This window comes from Tamandua tetradactyla, chromosome 23 (genome assembly GCF_023851605.1).
Source record: "Tamandua tetradactyla isolate mTamTet1 chromosome 23, mTamTet1.pri, whole genome shotgun sequence".
NCBI lineage: Eukaryota > Metazoa > Chordata > Mammalia > Pilosa > Myrmecophagidae > Tamandua > Tamandua tetradactyla.
In genome coordinates this window covers 18,046,748-18,063,654 of record NC_135349.1, presented here as the reverse complement: position 1 = coordinate 18,063,654, position 16,907 = coordinate 18,046,748, and the positions used below count along the sequence as shown (strand labels likewise).

General features: G+C 39.3%; 1 protein-coding gene across 5 annotated transcripts in view; it reads left to right on the top strand.

Annotated features, from left to right (window-relative positions):
- The window catches only part of CRCP (CGRP receptor component), a 32,837-nt gene extending 17,762 nt beyond the window's left edge, over nt 1–15,075 (top strand). For 4 of the 5 annotated variants that reach the window (XM_077141045.1, XM_077141044.1, XM_077141043.1 and 1 more), the window contains 2 exons: nt 8,434–8,491; nt 13,357–15,075. In XM_077141045.1, the coding sequence (XP_076997160.1) occupies nt 8,434–8,491; nt 13,357–13,503 (205 nt within the window). In that variant the 3' untranslated portion in view covers nt 13,504–15,075. The remainder of the gene's footprint in view (nt 1–8,433; nt 8,492–13,356) is intronic. The other variant, XM_077141041.1, reaches the window with a different exon arrangement.
- The last annotated feature ends 1,832 nt before the right edge of the window (nt 15,076–16,907 follow it).

Below are 16,907 nucleotides of genomic sequence, written 5' to 3'. Positions count from 1 at the left end.
TTGCATCATGATATGTTTAATGATCTTCTGCTGTCTTTACAGCATGTACATATCTTGATTGGTTTACTTGGAAGCTGATTTCCTTCAGTAATCTAAAGCCTTATATTTGCGAAATGGACGTCAAGCAGAATGCAGGGTGTAGGGTGGGGCACAACAGAGGAGTGATGTGTTGTAGCGCAGGTATAGGTGCAGATTGGGGATAATACCCTAGTGCCTGTGAGCGTGGGTGCCCAGTGGGGTGGGAAGATGTGGCCGTGCAGGTGCATGGGTCTGGGGAGTCACCTAGTGTTACAGATCTCAAGGGCCCTTTTGTCAATCTTCAGGCTAGAAATATGGGTTTTTAAAACTCTGGGAGATTTAGCTACTATTGGAGCTGTGGCCACAGTCTGCTAAGAGTCTTCTTCAGTTTCCAGGCCACAAGAGAAAAGAGAAAAGGCAAGAAATACATCCACCCCCCTCCCACAGCTAGCTCTTTTTCTTTTCCTTTTTTTATTGTATGGTTCCATTTATTTGAAATATCTAAAATTGGCAAAGCTCTAGATACAGATAGTAGATTAATGGTTGCCTAGGGCTGTGGGAATGGGAGATTGGGAGACAATGGCTAAGGGGTACAAGGTTTTCTTTTGGGGTAGTGAAAGTGTTCTAAAATTGATTATGGTGTAGTTGTGCAACTCTGAATATTCTAAAAGCCATTGAATTGTACACTTTAAATGGGTGAGTTCTATGGTATATGAACTATTATCACAACAAGTTGTTAAAAAAAGTATAACCTAGTGTGGAAACTCTGAATATATTAGTTAGATGATCTTTAAAGATAATGCTTATAAAGTGTCTGGGACATAATAGATATCCAATAAATGATGGTAGTAATAGCAGCGGTTATTATTAATAATGAATTTCATTTTGTGTCCAGGGGAAAAAGATCCTGTTATAGAGAAGGCAGAGTGAAGGCGAGTTAGGAACAAGGTTACAATTAGAGAGACAAACAAAATGATGCCAGATAGGGTTCATAGGAAGAGAGAGAAAAAGTCACAGGGCTAATTAACAAGGTCAAGAGGAGGATAATTAGTTATCGTATTGCATAATTAGTAATTAGCCAGCCAGTGGAGGAAGCATCTTCTGAGAGAGGAGCATTGAGGAAAGCTTGCTGTCACATACTACTGTTTACTTTGTCCATGGGCATCCAGGTGTTATTACTGACTAGAATATATGAATTCACTGATCACTTACCATCCAGCTTCTCTTTATTCTTGATTCTTTAAAACTCTGGGTTTCAATCTCTTTCTGCCTCTATTTCCACGCCACTTCTGATACTCTGCACACTCCCACTAGCTCTCATGATGACTTGATTCTTTCCTGGGACCATACGCCAGATTTGTGGTTTTATAGAAAAAAAGGTGCATAAAATACAGGATTCCATATATCACCCCACGACCAACACCTTGCATTGGCGTGATGTATTTTTTATAATTGATGATAGCCCATCCCAACTGTCTCCTTCAAGTTTTATTTCCTTTCCCTGTCTACCTACTTTTGCCTACTTTTCTGAATCCTCAGATTGTTGCTTTTGTAATTTGTCCAGAGGTTTTTTAGTTGTAATCAGTGAAGAAATAGGTTTTAATGGGCTTGCTCCATCTTGCCTACATCACAAGTCCTATTGGTTGAGGTTTTTTTTAAATTTCATTTCATTATGGTAACATATATATAGCACATAATTTGTCATTTTGAGCATTTTTAGGTGCAAGTACATTTACAGTGTTGTGTTATCATCACCATTATCCGTTACCCAAACTTTTTCATCATTCTTAACAGACTCTTTACCCATTAAGCAGTAACTCCTTATTCTTTTCTACCCCCAGCCTCTGATACCCTCTAATCTATTTGCTCTATGATTTTGCTATTCTAGATAATTCATGTAAATAGAATTATATATTATTTGTCCTTTTTGTGTCATGTATCAGCACATCATTCCTTTTTATGACTGAATAATATTCTGTATGGATATATCACATTTTGTTTGACTAGTCCTCTGTCAGTGGACACTTGTGTTGTTTCCAACTTATGGCTGTCGTGAATAATGCTGCTCTGGACATTGGTGTACAAATATCTGTTTAACAACCTGTTTTGGATTCTTTAGGGTATATACCTTTGGGATATTTTTGAGTCATGTACTAATTCTGTGTTAACTTTTTGAGTGACTTATTTGTTGATTTTTAGGGTCTCTTCTCAGCTATTTGGGCTGTCATTTTACTTCCTACTTCCTAATATCTTTTCCAATGTACTGGCTCCCCATTCAAGAAACCCTAAATAAGAATTGACTCGCAGGCTGATTCATGATTGGCCGCAATCGATATAAATCTAAATCACACCATAATATACAGAGAAGGATTATTTTGAGCTTTCTTTTTTCTTTTATGATCCCAAATTTGAGAATTTACAAAGTCCTTCTCAGCCTTTTACTCTGTTCCTTTCATTAAAGGATTCATTTCTGGGATAGACTGACATGCCAGGAATTTTCATGGGTTATTTGAAGGCTCTGCCAGTAAAAGCTGCACACAGTGTTGTTCTGCAGCCAGTAGAGGGAACCAGCAGTCTTTTTTCACTGTGGCCAGAACCTGGCTTCTCATCTAGATGTTGGCCTCTTAACCTGTTGGATTTGATGTGACTTCAATGCCTGGTGAGTCAGGGGCTTGTTTGCCAAATACCATCAAGATCTGGACTACCTAGTGATAGTGTGAATATCCCTTTTAGGGTTTTTCTCTTTCATTCTTTTAGGAAGAAGAGATTGAAGGTAATAGGCCTTACTTGGTCCAGTTCTATTAGTGCAAACTGAGGCTCCATTAATTTACCTAAATACCTCTACTGTTAGAGTCCTTGATGATAAGAACCATGTTTTACTTGATTAAGCCTTATTCAGCAAAAAGGTAGTGTTGGAACTCAAATCAAAGTCACTCTGACAGTAAGTCCTAAGTTATTTCTTCTATAGCATGCTACTTCCTCAAAGCATTTGGTTCTTTAATTATTTTTGTGTTTTTCTGAGGCATATAGTTCTAAAAGGAACTGCAGCTTGCTATGCTGCACCAGCTCTCATATTGAGATCTCCCTAAGATATAAAACTATGCCTGCTGGGAATAGAGGGAGGACTTGCCTTCAAGGTCCAGCTTAGTTAGGCTGGTTGTAATAGGTGCTAATCCCTAAAAGGGATTCTTCTGTGCATAGGTTACTTTTGGGGTTTGGCCCTGTATGTAGAGCATGTACCTCCTGGGACTTGTAATGCTCAGAGTAGAAGGGTTGTCAGGTTTCCCTAGTGTGTGAGGTGTGGGCTACCCAATCTGCTTTCCAGGCATGGAGCTCTGTTCCATATCTCCCGAGTTCTCCAGTTCTTTCTCCCATGGACTTCTCCTGGAAGTTAGTCCCACCCTAGTTCTTTTTAAAATTTATTCTTCAGTTTACATTTACCTCATGTCAGCTTTGCCCCAGATATTGGGGATTCAAAGATGAATAAAGTGTAAGTCTTATGGTAGTGGGGACATAGTGGAGAAAACTTGAAGTGTCAGAATTTGAGTTGTACTGTCTGTGTGCAAGAGGTATTTAAAATAGAAGAGTCAGCCATATGCATGTTAGGAAGTTTTTTCTGTGCAGAGGGAATTCATTGCCTGAGCTTTCCTGTGCAGTGCTTGAAGTTTGGTTTGATTGGGATATAAGTACTGTAGAGAAAGTAGATGTGTATGATCCTGAGAGACTGACAAAGACCAGATTTTGAAGGGTTCTGGAGGCTAAGCTAAAAAGATTCTACTTCATACCAAAATATATGGAAACGGTGGAAAGATTACAAGCAAGATAATGAGAGACTAGATTTCCATTTTTTTAGAATATACTCTATTTTATTTGTAAGAATAAAGATAGATTGAAAGTGACGGACCTCTGAGGTTAGAGGCCATTGTTCTCCAGTTAAGAAAGATTGAAGTGGCCAGTAGGAATGGTAAGGAGGGGATATATACGTTCAAGAATATAGTCAGTAATACTTGGTGACAAAAGTTGAGGCACTGGGTAAGAGGGAAGAGTCAATGATGACCCTTAGGTTTCTGGCTTAGGTGTTTGGTTCTTTTCTTTATTGGAATTTTAACACAGAAATTTATTTTAATTTTTTTATTATTAAACTCATGCTATGTTCATTAACAGATTTGGGCTAGCATTTGATGAGATACCAGGAAAATTTATTCCTGAATCTAAAAGTTTAAAAAAAAATTTTTTTTTTAAATCCACCCTTCACTTTCAAAGCACTGCTGCATTGAGGTCTCAGAACAACTTCAAATTATCATGGTGGTTGCTGTGAGTATGGTGGAATAGCCAATGGACAGAGCAAGTAAGCAGTTTCTCCCCTTGTCTGGGCAATTCTGTGCGATGGCATGGATCCCAGTGTGAGGAGAAAAAGAAAGGGGAGAAGGAAGAAGATGAAGAAAAAGGGCAAATAAATTTGTTTTAAAGTTGTAATAATAATAATAATTCAGTCACATAAACACACTTCATATTCACATAAAGTTCCCATAAAAGTTATCCTTTATTATTATTATTACTATTATTAGAGAAGTTATAAGTCATGGAACAATCATGCATAAAATACAGGACTGTTACACACCACCTTGGGTATGGTACATTTGTTACAATTAGTAAAAGCACAGTTTTAGAATTGTATTGTTAACTGTAGCCCATGGTTTAACTTAGGGTTCACTGTGCCGTCCCATGGATTTTTTTTTTTTTTTTAATTTTTACTCTATTACCAAATATACAACCTAAAATTTCCCCTTTTAACCACAGTCAAATATATAATTCAGTGCTGTTGATTACATTCATATGTTTGGTACCATCACTGCCATCCACTACCAAAATTTTTCCATTGTCTCAAATAGAAACTGTATATTTTAAGCCATATTTCCCTATTCCCTATCCCCACCACTTCCCCTGGTAACCTGTATTCTAGATTCTGACTCCATGAGTTTGCTTACTCTAATTATTTCATGCCAGTGAAATCATATGATATTTGTCTGGCTTATTTCACATATCTTCAGGGTTCATCCATGTTGTCGCACTTCTAACCAAAATGAGAAATACAGAGGAGCTAGTTTGTTGGGAGGATAGTAAGATTTTTTGGGGATGTGTTGAGTTTGAAGTGTGTGGGAGATGTCTGGTTGCAGATGTTTCCTAGGCAGTTGTATACAAAGGTCTGGAGCTCAGCATAGGTCTAGGATGAAAATACGGATTTCTTGGTTAGAGTCCATAGTGGCAGCTCAAATTGTAAGGTTGAATGAGGAACTAAATAAGAGAAGTGGAGGATGAAATGTAGCACCACAGGAGTGCTTGCAGAGGCAAGCAGGAGAGAAAGTCCAGAAAGACATGAAGAAGAAATCAGGAAAGAATGGAGTTGTGAAAGTTGAGAATAGGTACTTGTAAGGAGGGAGTGATCAGTAGCATCACATATCACAGAGATGTGAGACAGAGAAGCTACCACTGGATTTGTCATCATGGGGGTTCTGGGGCCCTTTAACAAGAGCAGTTTTGGTTATTAGTCGGGGCAGAAGCTAAAATATAGTGGGTTGAGAAGTGAGGGGGAAAAGTAGAGATAATAAAAATAGACTTTCCTGTGAAGCTGGGGAACATATTCATGACCCCCTGAGGCTGGAGCCCAAGTATCAGCAGTATGTGCAGTTCTGTGATTTTATTCCAGCCATGCTCAGCACCTTGGGTCTAGGAGCAGAGATTTGCTTGATTGGTTTGACCCAGAGTTGGGTTTTTTCACAGAGTGGTTGTGAATGCTTTTGCTGCTAGAAGACTTACAAGATACTTTTTGTGCCTGTAGAAATATCGCTGGCAGTTCAGAGCCTAGCAGAATAATGAGTGCTTGATGAACTGAGTTCTGTTCCCATGACTGATTTGTAGTAAAGGTGCTCATTTCTTCAGCTGGATCTTTTCACTTTTCATTCTCTTTTCTTTCTTTCTCTATTCATGCTGTTGGATGATGATGGTTTTTAAAAAGTACATAAGTTTGAATGAGCATTCATATTTTCCAATTCAACTGAATATTCAAAATTGCTTGCATGGATGTGAGGGCTATCTGGCAGCGACATCTGTCATCCCACTGATTGCCGGGGTTGATTTAGGTGATCTGGCTGGCTAGGCAAGTGTCCCCTTTTTCCCTCACCACTCCATGTGCATCCCTCCCAAAGCAGAGCCCTTGGTTGAAGAGGGTTGACCTTCCCTGCTAGAGGAGGGCTGTTCTTTGGTCAAGATACATGAGTAGCAGTACTCCCCTGCTAGAACCTCCAAACAAGCTCTCACAATTGCTTACTGATCTTAAGCCTAGCTCATTCTCTGCAGCTTCTAGTCCTTGCTAAACCTCTTCAAGTCCAGGCTACCTCCCTCTCAGATGATTGCTTCACTGAGAAAACTATCCACAAAGAACTCTTTTCCTTTCATATCCCCTCAGATTTGCTTTTTCTTTCCACATTGCTGTGGTCTCAGGAACTATCCCCTCACTAGAACTTTGGACTTTGTTTTCCTAAGGATCTTTCACATTTTGTCCACGTGTTTTACTCCTTTGCCATCAAACATAATCCAGCCTCCCTTCAGACCCTGCTCTTCTCAGGCTGTAATCACTGCTTCCACCACAGTTATTCTTCAGTCTCCACAATCCAATTGTCATCCCCATTATCATTCCACTGAACTGCTTGCAAAGGCCACCAAAGATCTCTTTTTTTGACAAATCTAATGATTCTACACTGTTAAGCTACTTTCCACTCTTCAGCATTTGACGTTGTTGATGATACCCTCAGTTCTGAAATTTTCTTTTCTTCGATTCCCTAACACCATTCTCCTAGTTTTTCTTTTTCTCTGCTTCTTCTCATTTTCCTTTGTTGTCTTCTCTTCTGTCCCCTTAAATAGAGGGGCTTTAAGGCATTCTGTCCTGGGTCTTCACTTAATCTGTATTCTGTCTGGGCCACAGTACCCACTCCCTTAGTATGTCATAACTCCTCACTAAGAAATCTCGCTTTGGTCTTTTACTTTAGTTCTCAACCAAAATTTCAAACTGCTTAATGATATTTCCTCATAGCTGTTCCAAAAGTACCTCAAATCAGCTTCAAACACTCAGACTAAAGACCTAATGATAAACCTTGACTCTTTCCTTTTCTTCACCCCTAGCCCTACCCAGCATAGACAGTTGTCAGGTCCTGTTAATTCTGTTTGAGGCTGACGGAGTGTCTAAGGTGTCCAGGCTCTCATTGGACATCTCAGTTCCATCCCTGCTGCTGCTACCACCCAAATTCATGACCCAGTCATCTCTCACCTGGAAATATTATAGTGGTTTCCTCACTTGTCTTTGCCTCCATTTTCTCAAGTCTTCCAGAATTCCTACTAGTATCAGCCAGAGCATGCCACTCCTTTCTTTGGTTGCTCTCCCGTGTTTATAAAGTAATATCCAGCATCTTGGTAGTTAGAATCCTTTATGATCTTGTCCCAAATGACTTTTCCCACCCATGTCTCACAAATTCTCTAGCAGACATTTCCTAAAACTTCATGAATTTTTGTTTTGGGGATTTTCTTGTGCTGTTCCTGCCCTGACTGCCCGTCCTCCCATCTTTTGCCTAGAAAATCCTTCAAAGCCCAGCACAAGGCTTATCTATCTCCTTTGTGAAGTCTTCTCTTTTTGAGTTTAAAGTAAATGTACGGGGATTATTAGAAATATAACTTGACTGCAGCCAACTTAATAATGACTACCATTTATGGAAAAATTTTTTGGGTACAGTCATTACTATAAGCACTTTCCATCCATTATCTCATTTATATTAGAAGCAGATGGTTAGGAACACAAGCTTTGATGGCAGAGTCTCAACTCTGCCATTTATTAGCTGGGTAACCTTGGACAAGTTATTTGCTATCTCAGTGTTAGGTAAGTCTGAGGGTTAATCTCAGAAAGAAATTTTCAACCGTCTCTAAGCAGTGACCCACCAACTAAGATGATTTTGTTCATCTTTACTTTCTATAGTTTGTAATTAAGAAAACATTATTTTCTTCACATTTTCCAAATAAAGTTTTCTGTGTCAAATATGTTTTTTCAAATCACACCTTCATTATTAAAATCCATTCTGTAAAATTCACACATCTGTGTGCTCCCTAGGATTCTCATACACATTTCTGCCCTTGGTAAGGGTCACTGATATAAACTCTCCTTCCCCATTCTCTCATTTTACAGTTAAAGAAATTGAAGGTTATGTTTCAAGTGGTTCTCCCTTTTTTGAAATATTTTTTTCCTTTGCTTTCTTGGTGGCATATTCTCCCATTTTTTATCCTACAAAGTATCCTCTAAACAGCTTGTTCAGGACTCAAGATCCTTAAGGGTATGAGATTTTTAAATGCTTTGTGCTTTTCTTTTGACAGAGCTGAAAAGCTTCAGCTGCTGAATCACAGGCCTATGACTGCTGTTGAGATCCAGCTGGTGAGTAAAGGAGGCCTTAACTTGAGGGGTTTTGATTGTGGTCTGCAACATTAAAAGGTTGCCAAAGGCTGAGAATGGACAAGCCGGGAACTACCATTTCTGGAAAAGGCTGCCCGTCCCTCCATATTATATATTAAAGAAGGGCTTCCCAATTTGATCCTAGTTAGTACAGACATAGGGAAAGTAGAAGACTGGTATTGAATTCCTCGGCTAGGGTTTGAGCCTGTGCTTTAATAGTTCCCTGTCTTCTCTGAAGTTTCTAGGCCTTTCTGGCTGTTGCTTCCCTGTAGGAGTTATTGCCAACCAGATGCTGCATAAGAACATTATAGTCAACATATCTGTGCTGAGATTTATCTCCCCCATCCTCCACCCTTCAACCCTATTTTTCCTGTATTTCTTTTCTTGGTTAATGGACTCTTTCACTCACCCTCTCTGACCTCCCTGGCCCAGTTTCCCAGGCCAGAAAGCTGGAAGTTATTCCTCTCTCTTTGATCTCTTATTCAGTTAGTCTGCAAGTCTATTGCTTCCATCTCCTCTTTACTTTTTCTTCTCGTCCTACTGCCCTGTGTTCATTTCTTCCATCATTTCTCAGCTCTGCTTTTGCAGTAGTTCTCTCACCATTCTCTCTGCCTCCTGTCTGGCCCCTCCAGTTCATCTTCTACGTCACTCTCATAGTTCGTTTTCTAACACCGCAGATTTGATCATCTTGTTTCCCTACATAAAACCACTCAGTGGAGCCTCATCACACATAAGGTCCAAATTGCAGTCATAGTACAGGGCTTCAGAGTTGTTGGAGGCAGCTGGAGTGTAAGGTCTGGGGGATGGTGAAAGGAGAGGATGAAAATGAGGCCCAGTGATGTCAAAAGTTGTTGCTGTATTGGCATGCTGGGGCAGTTTCCTTTTATTGTACAGGGCAGAGACTATTAAACTACAAATAGTACATCATTTAATTGCCAGTAAAAATACTTTGACCTGGAGAATTAATAAAATGAGAATAAGGACGTTTCTAGGGTCAGTTTTAGAAGAATTCAGCTCTTTGTCACATTTCCACTAGAAAAATGTTGAAGAAACCTATAGAAAAATACCTAGATGATCTTTCTAGTTGCTTATATATATAAAAAACTTTGTTTTAGAGGAAAAGGATTATTTAATTTTTTATTAAAACTTCATTGTCTTCCCAGAGTTGTTTCTGTCCTTCAAAATGTACCCAAAATTAAATTAGAAAAAATTCCTTCAATAAAGGATGCCTTTCTGGGGGAGCTAGCCTTTAGGCTAAATAGAGATCCCTCTTCTTGTTCTCTTATTATTTTGATGCTGTAGACTGTTGGAGATTCAACTTGGAGGGGGAAAACAAAACAACAAGAAACTAATCTCTGTCCCTCTGGGTTTAGGATCACATGTCATGTCTCCTCCAACTTTAATCAGCAACATATGTTATTCGTGGCTTACTGACAGATGGAAAGAAGAGATGAGGAGGATTAGAGTGACCTCATCCCAGAGCCTGTAAAAAGCTCTATCATTACATGGTGAGATTAGCAGCTATTAAGAGTGCCTCCTAGATGCCAGGCGTGGTGCTAGGGATTTATTAATGTTACCTTTAATGACCTCAGCATAGTCTTAGAAGGGAGCAGGTATTCTCTCCATTTTAGCCCAGATGGCTGGTGAGAGGCTGGTTTGGGTCTGTCTGATTCAAAACCCTTTTTTTTGTTTTTCTAAACCGTATTTTGTTACATGGTAAGAAGAAAGAACCCCTCAGGTTCTCTTCTCCTTTCCATGAGGTAGGTAGACCTTGATAAAAATTCTCTGCTTGTGGTTTCCCAGCGATGGACCATTTTATAGCCAGTCTTTCCCCACCCTAGAATTTGACCATGAAAGGTAGTAAATAATTTAACAAGGCTTGTAGTGGTATCTCTTCTCAACAGAGAAGGAATAAAAAATTAGGTTTTCACTTAGAGTAGAAAGTGCAAAGGACTTGAGAATTTTTCTCTTTTAACCTTGTAGCCATTTATTCACCCTGGTTCTAGAAGCAATACCAGCATTCAACATTTGTCCGTATTCAGTTTGGAGACAGGTACCTTTGAAGGCTGAAGCTTCTCTTTTTCAGTTACACCTTAGCCATGATCTATTATGATTCTCAGATCCCCAGATCCTCTGGTGACTGTGTTGACTGTGAGGATCTGTGAGGACTGAGGCTGGGGGGCCAGCTTCTGTGGCTTCTGGCATGCCCTGTTGTGTATTCAGGTGTGTTGATTGGCAAGGCTACTCACTGTCCTAAACAGCACTTCTTTCTATGCCTCTTAGTCATTTAGTGATTTTAAAAAGTCTTGAATTACAGAGTTTTATGGCTTACAAAGAGTATTGTATATGTTCTCACTTGGTCCTCACTATGGGCATTGCTTTCATTTTGTATATGAGAAAATTGAAATTTAGAGAGGTTAATTAACATAAACTGTTTCAAGTCAAATAACTAGCAATGTGTTGTTGCTGTTTATTAGATTTTAGTTATTTTGAGGATAGTAGTATATTAGGCTTGGCAAGTTAGAATGAGAAATAACCATTTCTGGAGTAGAGCAGCCCGATTTGACAGCTTCAGGGGACACTGATATAATCTTTAACTATGATAAAAAGGTATTGTTTAATTTTGAGTTTTATTTATGTTACAATAATAAGTTTTAAAAATTATCATTTATGTTGAGCCATCTTGAAAATACTTTGGGTATTTTTATTTGTTTCATTTGGCCTTATATTCAAAGGAATTTGAAATCTTTGGTATCTGAGAGATACCAGAGTTGACTGTGCTTTGGACTTGATTTCTTCATTTGGGCTTTGTTTCTCCTGTGCTGGGTATGAAGAGGGGAGGAATAATGTAGTTATTGTTTACCCTAGTGAGCCAAGAGGGATTAGTAAGATTTGGGTTTTTGAACATTTCTTTTTGTGTGTATATTTCATTTAGCTTAATGTAGCATAAGCTTTCTTTTTGTAACTGGAAATCTTAAGTTGGAAAAAAAAAAACCCAAAGCACCAGGTTCTGGCTATAATTAGCCCTGAGGCTTGAGTGCTAATTAAAAGCTTTAACTATCAGAAATTTGGAAAAATGAGAAGGCTTATCTACTCTATTGCCAAGAGCATACCCAGCTGACACCTGCTCAGTGTTGAAACTGCCAGACCAAGATTGGGATGTAAGAAGGTGTCCTATTGAAGTCCACTTTGTTTTTTATAGAAAGAAACACCCCTCAGAGGGTTATATAACCAAACTGTTTGAAACCAGTGGACCCTAGTCTGCCATACAGCCTCTTTGAGAGAGATAGAAACCTTCCACTGGCAGGCATGGTGTTCTAAAAGGATCACGGGATTTGAAGTCAAATACCTTGTACCTACCTGCTATGAGACCCAGATCAAGTTTTCTTTATAGCATCGAGCCTCTACTTACTCATCTGTAAATTGCTCAGGTTTTGAGATGCTCCAATAGCAGCGATTCCAAGAAAGCACATCATGCACTGGGGAGCACTGCAGAATTCCTGGAAGTGATGGGCATCAAAGCCACTTCACCCGCTGCCCTTCAGGCAAGATACTATTCATCAACAGCTGTAATCTATTGATTATTCACAAACTTGGAGACATTATTTTCTACAGTGGAGATTGTCCTTTTTCTGAACGAACCTTTTTTCTTTGTGGATGGTCCCTCTTAGATTACTGTGCTATTGCCACAGAGATCCTTTCCAGGATTTTAAGTCCAGCCTGTCATCTTTACTTTGTTTTGCTTATTTAAATTTGTCTGGATTTCTTCCTGGAATTCCTTTTGGTTTCAACTATCATATTGATGTATAAAATCCCATAGAATAGGATCCTGTGTACCTTTAGCTGACACATTCTCTGAGAGATGGTTATTGCCATTAAGTGAACATGATTAAGTAATTGTATTGGCTGCATACTGCTTTGTAGGAGGTGGGTGGCTACACTATGTTTGTATTTATTAGTCTATTGAGAATTAGCAAGGAGGCCAAGAAACCTGGCTCATGGTTCCAGGCATCTGTGTCTTCAGACTTATGATCTGGTGATGCCAGAAACCAGATCATAAGTGGACCTTTGGTGGAGAAGCGTGGGATGTTTCCCAGCCTTACCTATCACTGTTGTTCCACATTCCCAGAAAATGTCCAAAGCCATGTGATGTGTGTTAGTTTGTGGATTTTAGAGTTGGAACGGCCTGTCTTGGGATTCTAGTTTTGCTCCTTGTCAGGCTTGGTTGTGAGGGTAAAAAGAAATTATGGATATCAAATGCCTGGCCCAGCACTAGGCACATGGGAGGCGATCCCTGAAGGGCCTTTGTTAGTGGTGGTGGTAGTGAGAATTAGGAAAAACATTTAAACCATTTGGCACATAGTGGGCACTTTTCAATGAGTTATTAGTACAATTCATTAAATTACAGATGTGCTTGTGACATACAAAAGGGTGTAAAGTAACATTTCATTTTATTCATTAAACTATAGATGTGCTTGTCATGAAATACAAAAGGGTGTGAAATGGCTTGTCTTTGCATATATGATATATTCACATGTATATATGTACATGGATGAGTATAGAACTGTTAGGGCTTTCTTTTCTTTGAAGAAAAATGGGGTTATGCTGTGCGTGCTGTCCTGCAACTCACTTTTTTCACTGACTCATTTTGAGCAGTCACATTGGCTCACTGCAGGATTTGGGCTGTCTTCACTCTCCTGTGGGCCAGATGAAAAGCAGTGGGGACACCAGCGGCTCAGAACCCAGGCCCTGAACACTATGTGCCCGGGGCTGGGCTGATACTGTTGACAGAATGGTGGGGAGAAGGTGGAGGGTTTTGTAACCTCTGGCCTTCTTTTCTTGTGCAGATGGTAGAAGAGAGTGAGGAGCGGCTCACAGAGGAGCAGATTGAGGCTCTCCTCCACACGGTCACAAGCATTCTGCCTGCAGGCCCAGAGGATGAGCAGAAGAAAAATACCAATGATGTGGCGATGGACGAAGAGGACCCAGTATAGAAGAGTGCAGCTGGCCAGGCGTCTCATGGAGCTGAAAGCACAGCAGCCATTTCCAGGACCTTGAGTGGATTGTTTATTTGGATTTACCCTCTATTTCAACAGGCCTGATTTCATGGTTCATTGGGTAAATCACAAAAATAACCTTTTCTCAAAAGTAAGCTAAAAAAGGAAGACTTATGCCTCAGGGAGAAGAAACATGGTAAAGACAGGCGAAGGTTGCAGGGCAGCGATTTCAACAGGGTGGACAAAGTCAGGGGTGATCATGACTAGGCCCTTTCGTGGTAAAAATATTTTATCTGTGGTCTTTGCCTCAGCGGTGGGGAGGTCTCTGTACACAGCTGGGAAAATGCTTCTATTTCCTTTGCTGTGTCCTAATTAGTTTCATCTGCTTCTCTAGGGACTTCCTAAGCAGGGGCTCAGAGCATTGTTGGGAGCAGAGCTGGATTATGAGAATCCGGTTAGATGGCTAAAAACTCCCAAAGCAGCAAATAGCTGCTCTAGGTTAAAAGGAGCTATTGAACTTGGCTCAACTTAGAGGAATCCCTTCCTAGAGAGCAGCACAGATAAGAATAGAATGGGCTTGGCCAATGCTCCAAGTTTGAAGGCCCCTTTCCTCTGCTGGCATAGGCCTTGTTTACCAGCCCACTCTTTAGTCTTAGGCGTTAGGGCCCCAGCTTTTCCCATTGAAAAAATGCACTTCAGATCTAAGGACAAGTGGCAACAGAAATATTTGGTGGAGTATTGACTGCCTTTTGGCAGCTCTCAATTTGTTGTCTGAAGCTGAAGTTCTGGGCAGGGACCTTTTGAGACCATGTGTCATTTGGACATTAAAGAAAGGGCAAAATTATGTAACCCTTTTCATGGGCAGAATATGTTAGAATTGAGGTTGAGTAATAATTTGAATTTGCTGGCTATTGCAAGGTTGTATCGGTCTTTGAATTTAAAATATTAAGATAATTCACATGTGAAGAGCTTGTTAATATTCAGACGTTTAAAAGTTTACTAGCTCCAGGCATTTGGTTGCCTTAGGTCCTGAGAATACTGCTAAAAATCTAATTTCCCATGTTAATTATTTTCTTTATTTGGGGAAGAAAATGCATATGCATCAATTTTCCAAATTAGTGTCATTTTGTTGTAAGGTGACACATTTTCAGTGCTACTGTTAATTGTTCCCCACCCTCACCCCATTGCCAATTTTTCAGGTTATTTCAAGTCCAGCCCCTCTGCACTTGTTAGTGTTAACCTCCATGCCTAAGCGTCAATTGAAATTTGCTTAAAGAAAACATGGAAATTAATGGAGGGAGGGTGTTATTTTTAACTCTCAAGTATTGGAAATTTGATTTATTGTTTTATCTGTTAAGGTATACATATGCCTGTGTCAGTGTTGTGTCATTTTAACCTAAAGTGTCTTAGATGCTTTCTCTGAATGTGTTTAGGACTTAAAATAGTTCATTAAAAGTTTCCAGCTTGGGAAGTTTTATGTCTTCGAAGAGTTTATTTTGCCATGGATAGAGAGAAATAAAGTGAAATCTGATTAAAGGCTGAAATATGTGATTTTTTAAAAAGGTTGCATCTGTTTATTTTATTTTATTTTTTTTACATGGGCAGGCACCAGGAATCGAAGGGTTGAATGTGTTTAGACCTAAATTCTGTATTGCATTTCATGAAAATTTTAAGTTTCCATATTTGAGATCTGAATTTAGCCTCATTTTTCTTTTTTTAAAATTAATTATATATTTATTTGGAAATGTTTCAATAAGTACAGTGAAATTAAATTTAAGAGACACTGGTTTATCTTTAGTTTGTTATAAAAGAGAGACATGGAAATTATTTACATGATAGAAGATTTCAGAACTTCAGTGGAATGGGCAGCTTCACATAATGCCATTTCAGTAGTGGTCTATTTCATTCTCCATATATCTCAAGAATGTCAGCATCTCTAAGAAATAATGCTTGTCATCTAGAACTACTTTGGTGCTTTCATATTCTGGGAGAAGAACGTTATCTCCAACTTTCACACTAACCAGCTGAGTGTGTCCACCCTTTCCTTTAGAATCCAATCTAACAGCTACGGTTGTTATGTGCAATATTTTTCCTTGAGATTTTTCTGGAGGCATAATGCCTCCTTTGGTTACAGTTTTGGTTGCACTCCTTTCAGCCAGTACTTGGTCAAAGAAGGGAAGAAATTTTCTAAATGTCTATCCTGCCATGGCTCCAGTTACTATAATTTGTACCCTGCTCTCATGCCACCCTGGCCTCAGTTTCTGATTAAGCTACGCAGTCTCTGGGAGACTTAACCATTTTAAGAAAGATATATTCTGTGTAAAAGTCCTATCCCGTTAATGAACATTTCAGAAATAAGCACTCAGAATTTACCTAAGAAACCTACCTGGGATCATATCACATCAGGGGACCATATCACAAGTCTAGGAACCTTTTGTTTTTTATTTTATATACTTCTATACTGCTTCAGTTTTTGCCCATGTATATGTTTGATTCTTTTTAAAAAGAGAAAGTTATGTACATTTGCATATTGTCCAAGGACTCTAAGTGGTTACTGAATTTTTAATGGACAGTTAATTACATCCCAAACTTGGAGGCTGAGGCCAGGATAGTCACTCCAGGCTCTTCCTTCTAGAGGAGGCAGCCCTGAGTATAGCTGGGGCAAGCTCTATAGCAGATGAGTAAGGCAGAGTTTTTGAAAACTAATGCCAGCATCGAACTCAGTGACTGTAACTGGATATTGTATTTTTAGGTCCACCAGCTTTTATAATTTCAGATGATTGTAGGCCCTCAGTTCACGAGCCAGGGTCAAGAATAGACTTGCATTTGGGATTTTTTTTTAGACAAAAGCTGTGAGCTTTAAACCAGAGCTTTAAAACATGGAGACATTTTTAAATTATTTGTCAAGAAGTACTAACCTCTTGATAAATTAAATTGATACACCCTGCCCCCGTTAGTTGTTTACCCAGACTTTTACCTTGCCTCCTTTACTGAGAAGTTCCAGCTTGACTCTGTGCGGGCCTCCCATCTATTCAGAGTTCTTGTTCATGAAATAATGGATACCATTTCCTCGTCAACCATTCAGTTTAACCATACCAGCTCTCAAGCGTTTATAAACTAGTGAGAGATGAATAAATTAATGCCTCTTTATAGTCTTTGCTAAGTCATTTTCTCCCTTGAAACCAGTTTGACTCTGCTGGCATAGATGTAGCATTCCTCATTGAAATAACTTCATGTACTAATTATAATACAATTCTAGTTCTTTGCTAATCTAGTTTGGCTAGACTCCACAGATTAAGAACAATCCCGAAAGACTGCCTTTACTCAAGATACCAGCTGCAAACTTGAGGGTTCCTGAGCCACCCACTTGTGACCACTTGGCCACAAGTTTGAGGATACTC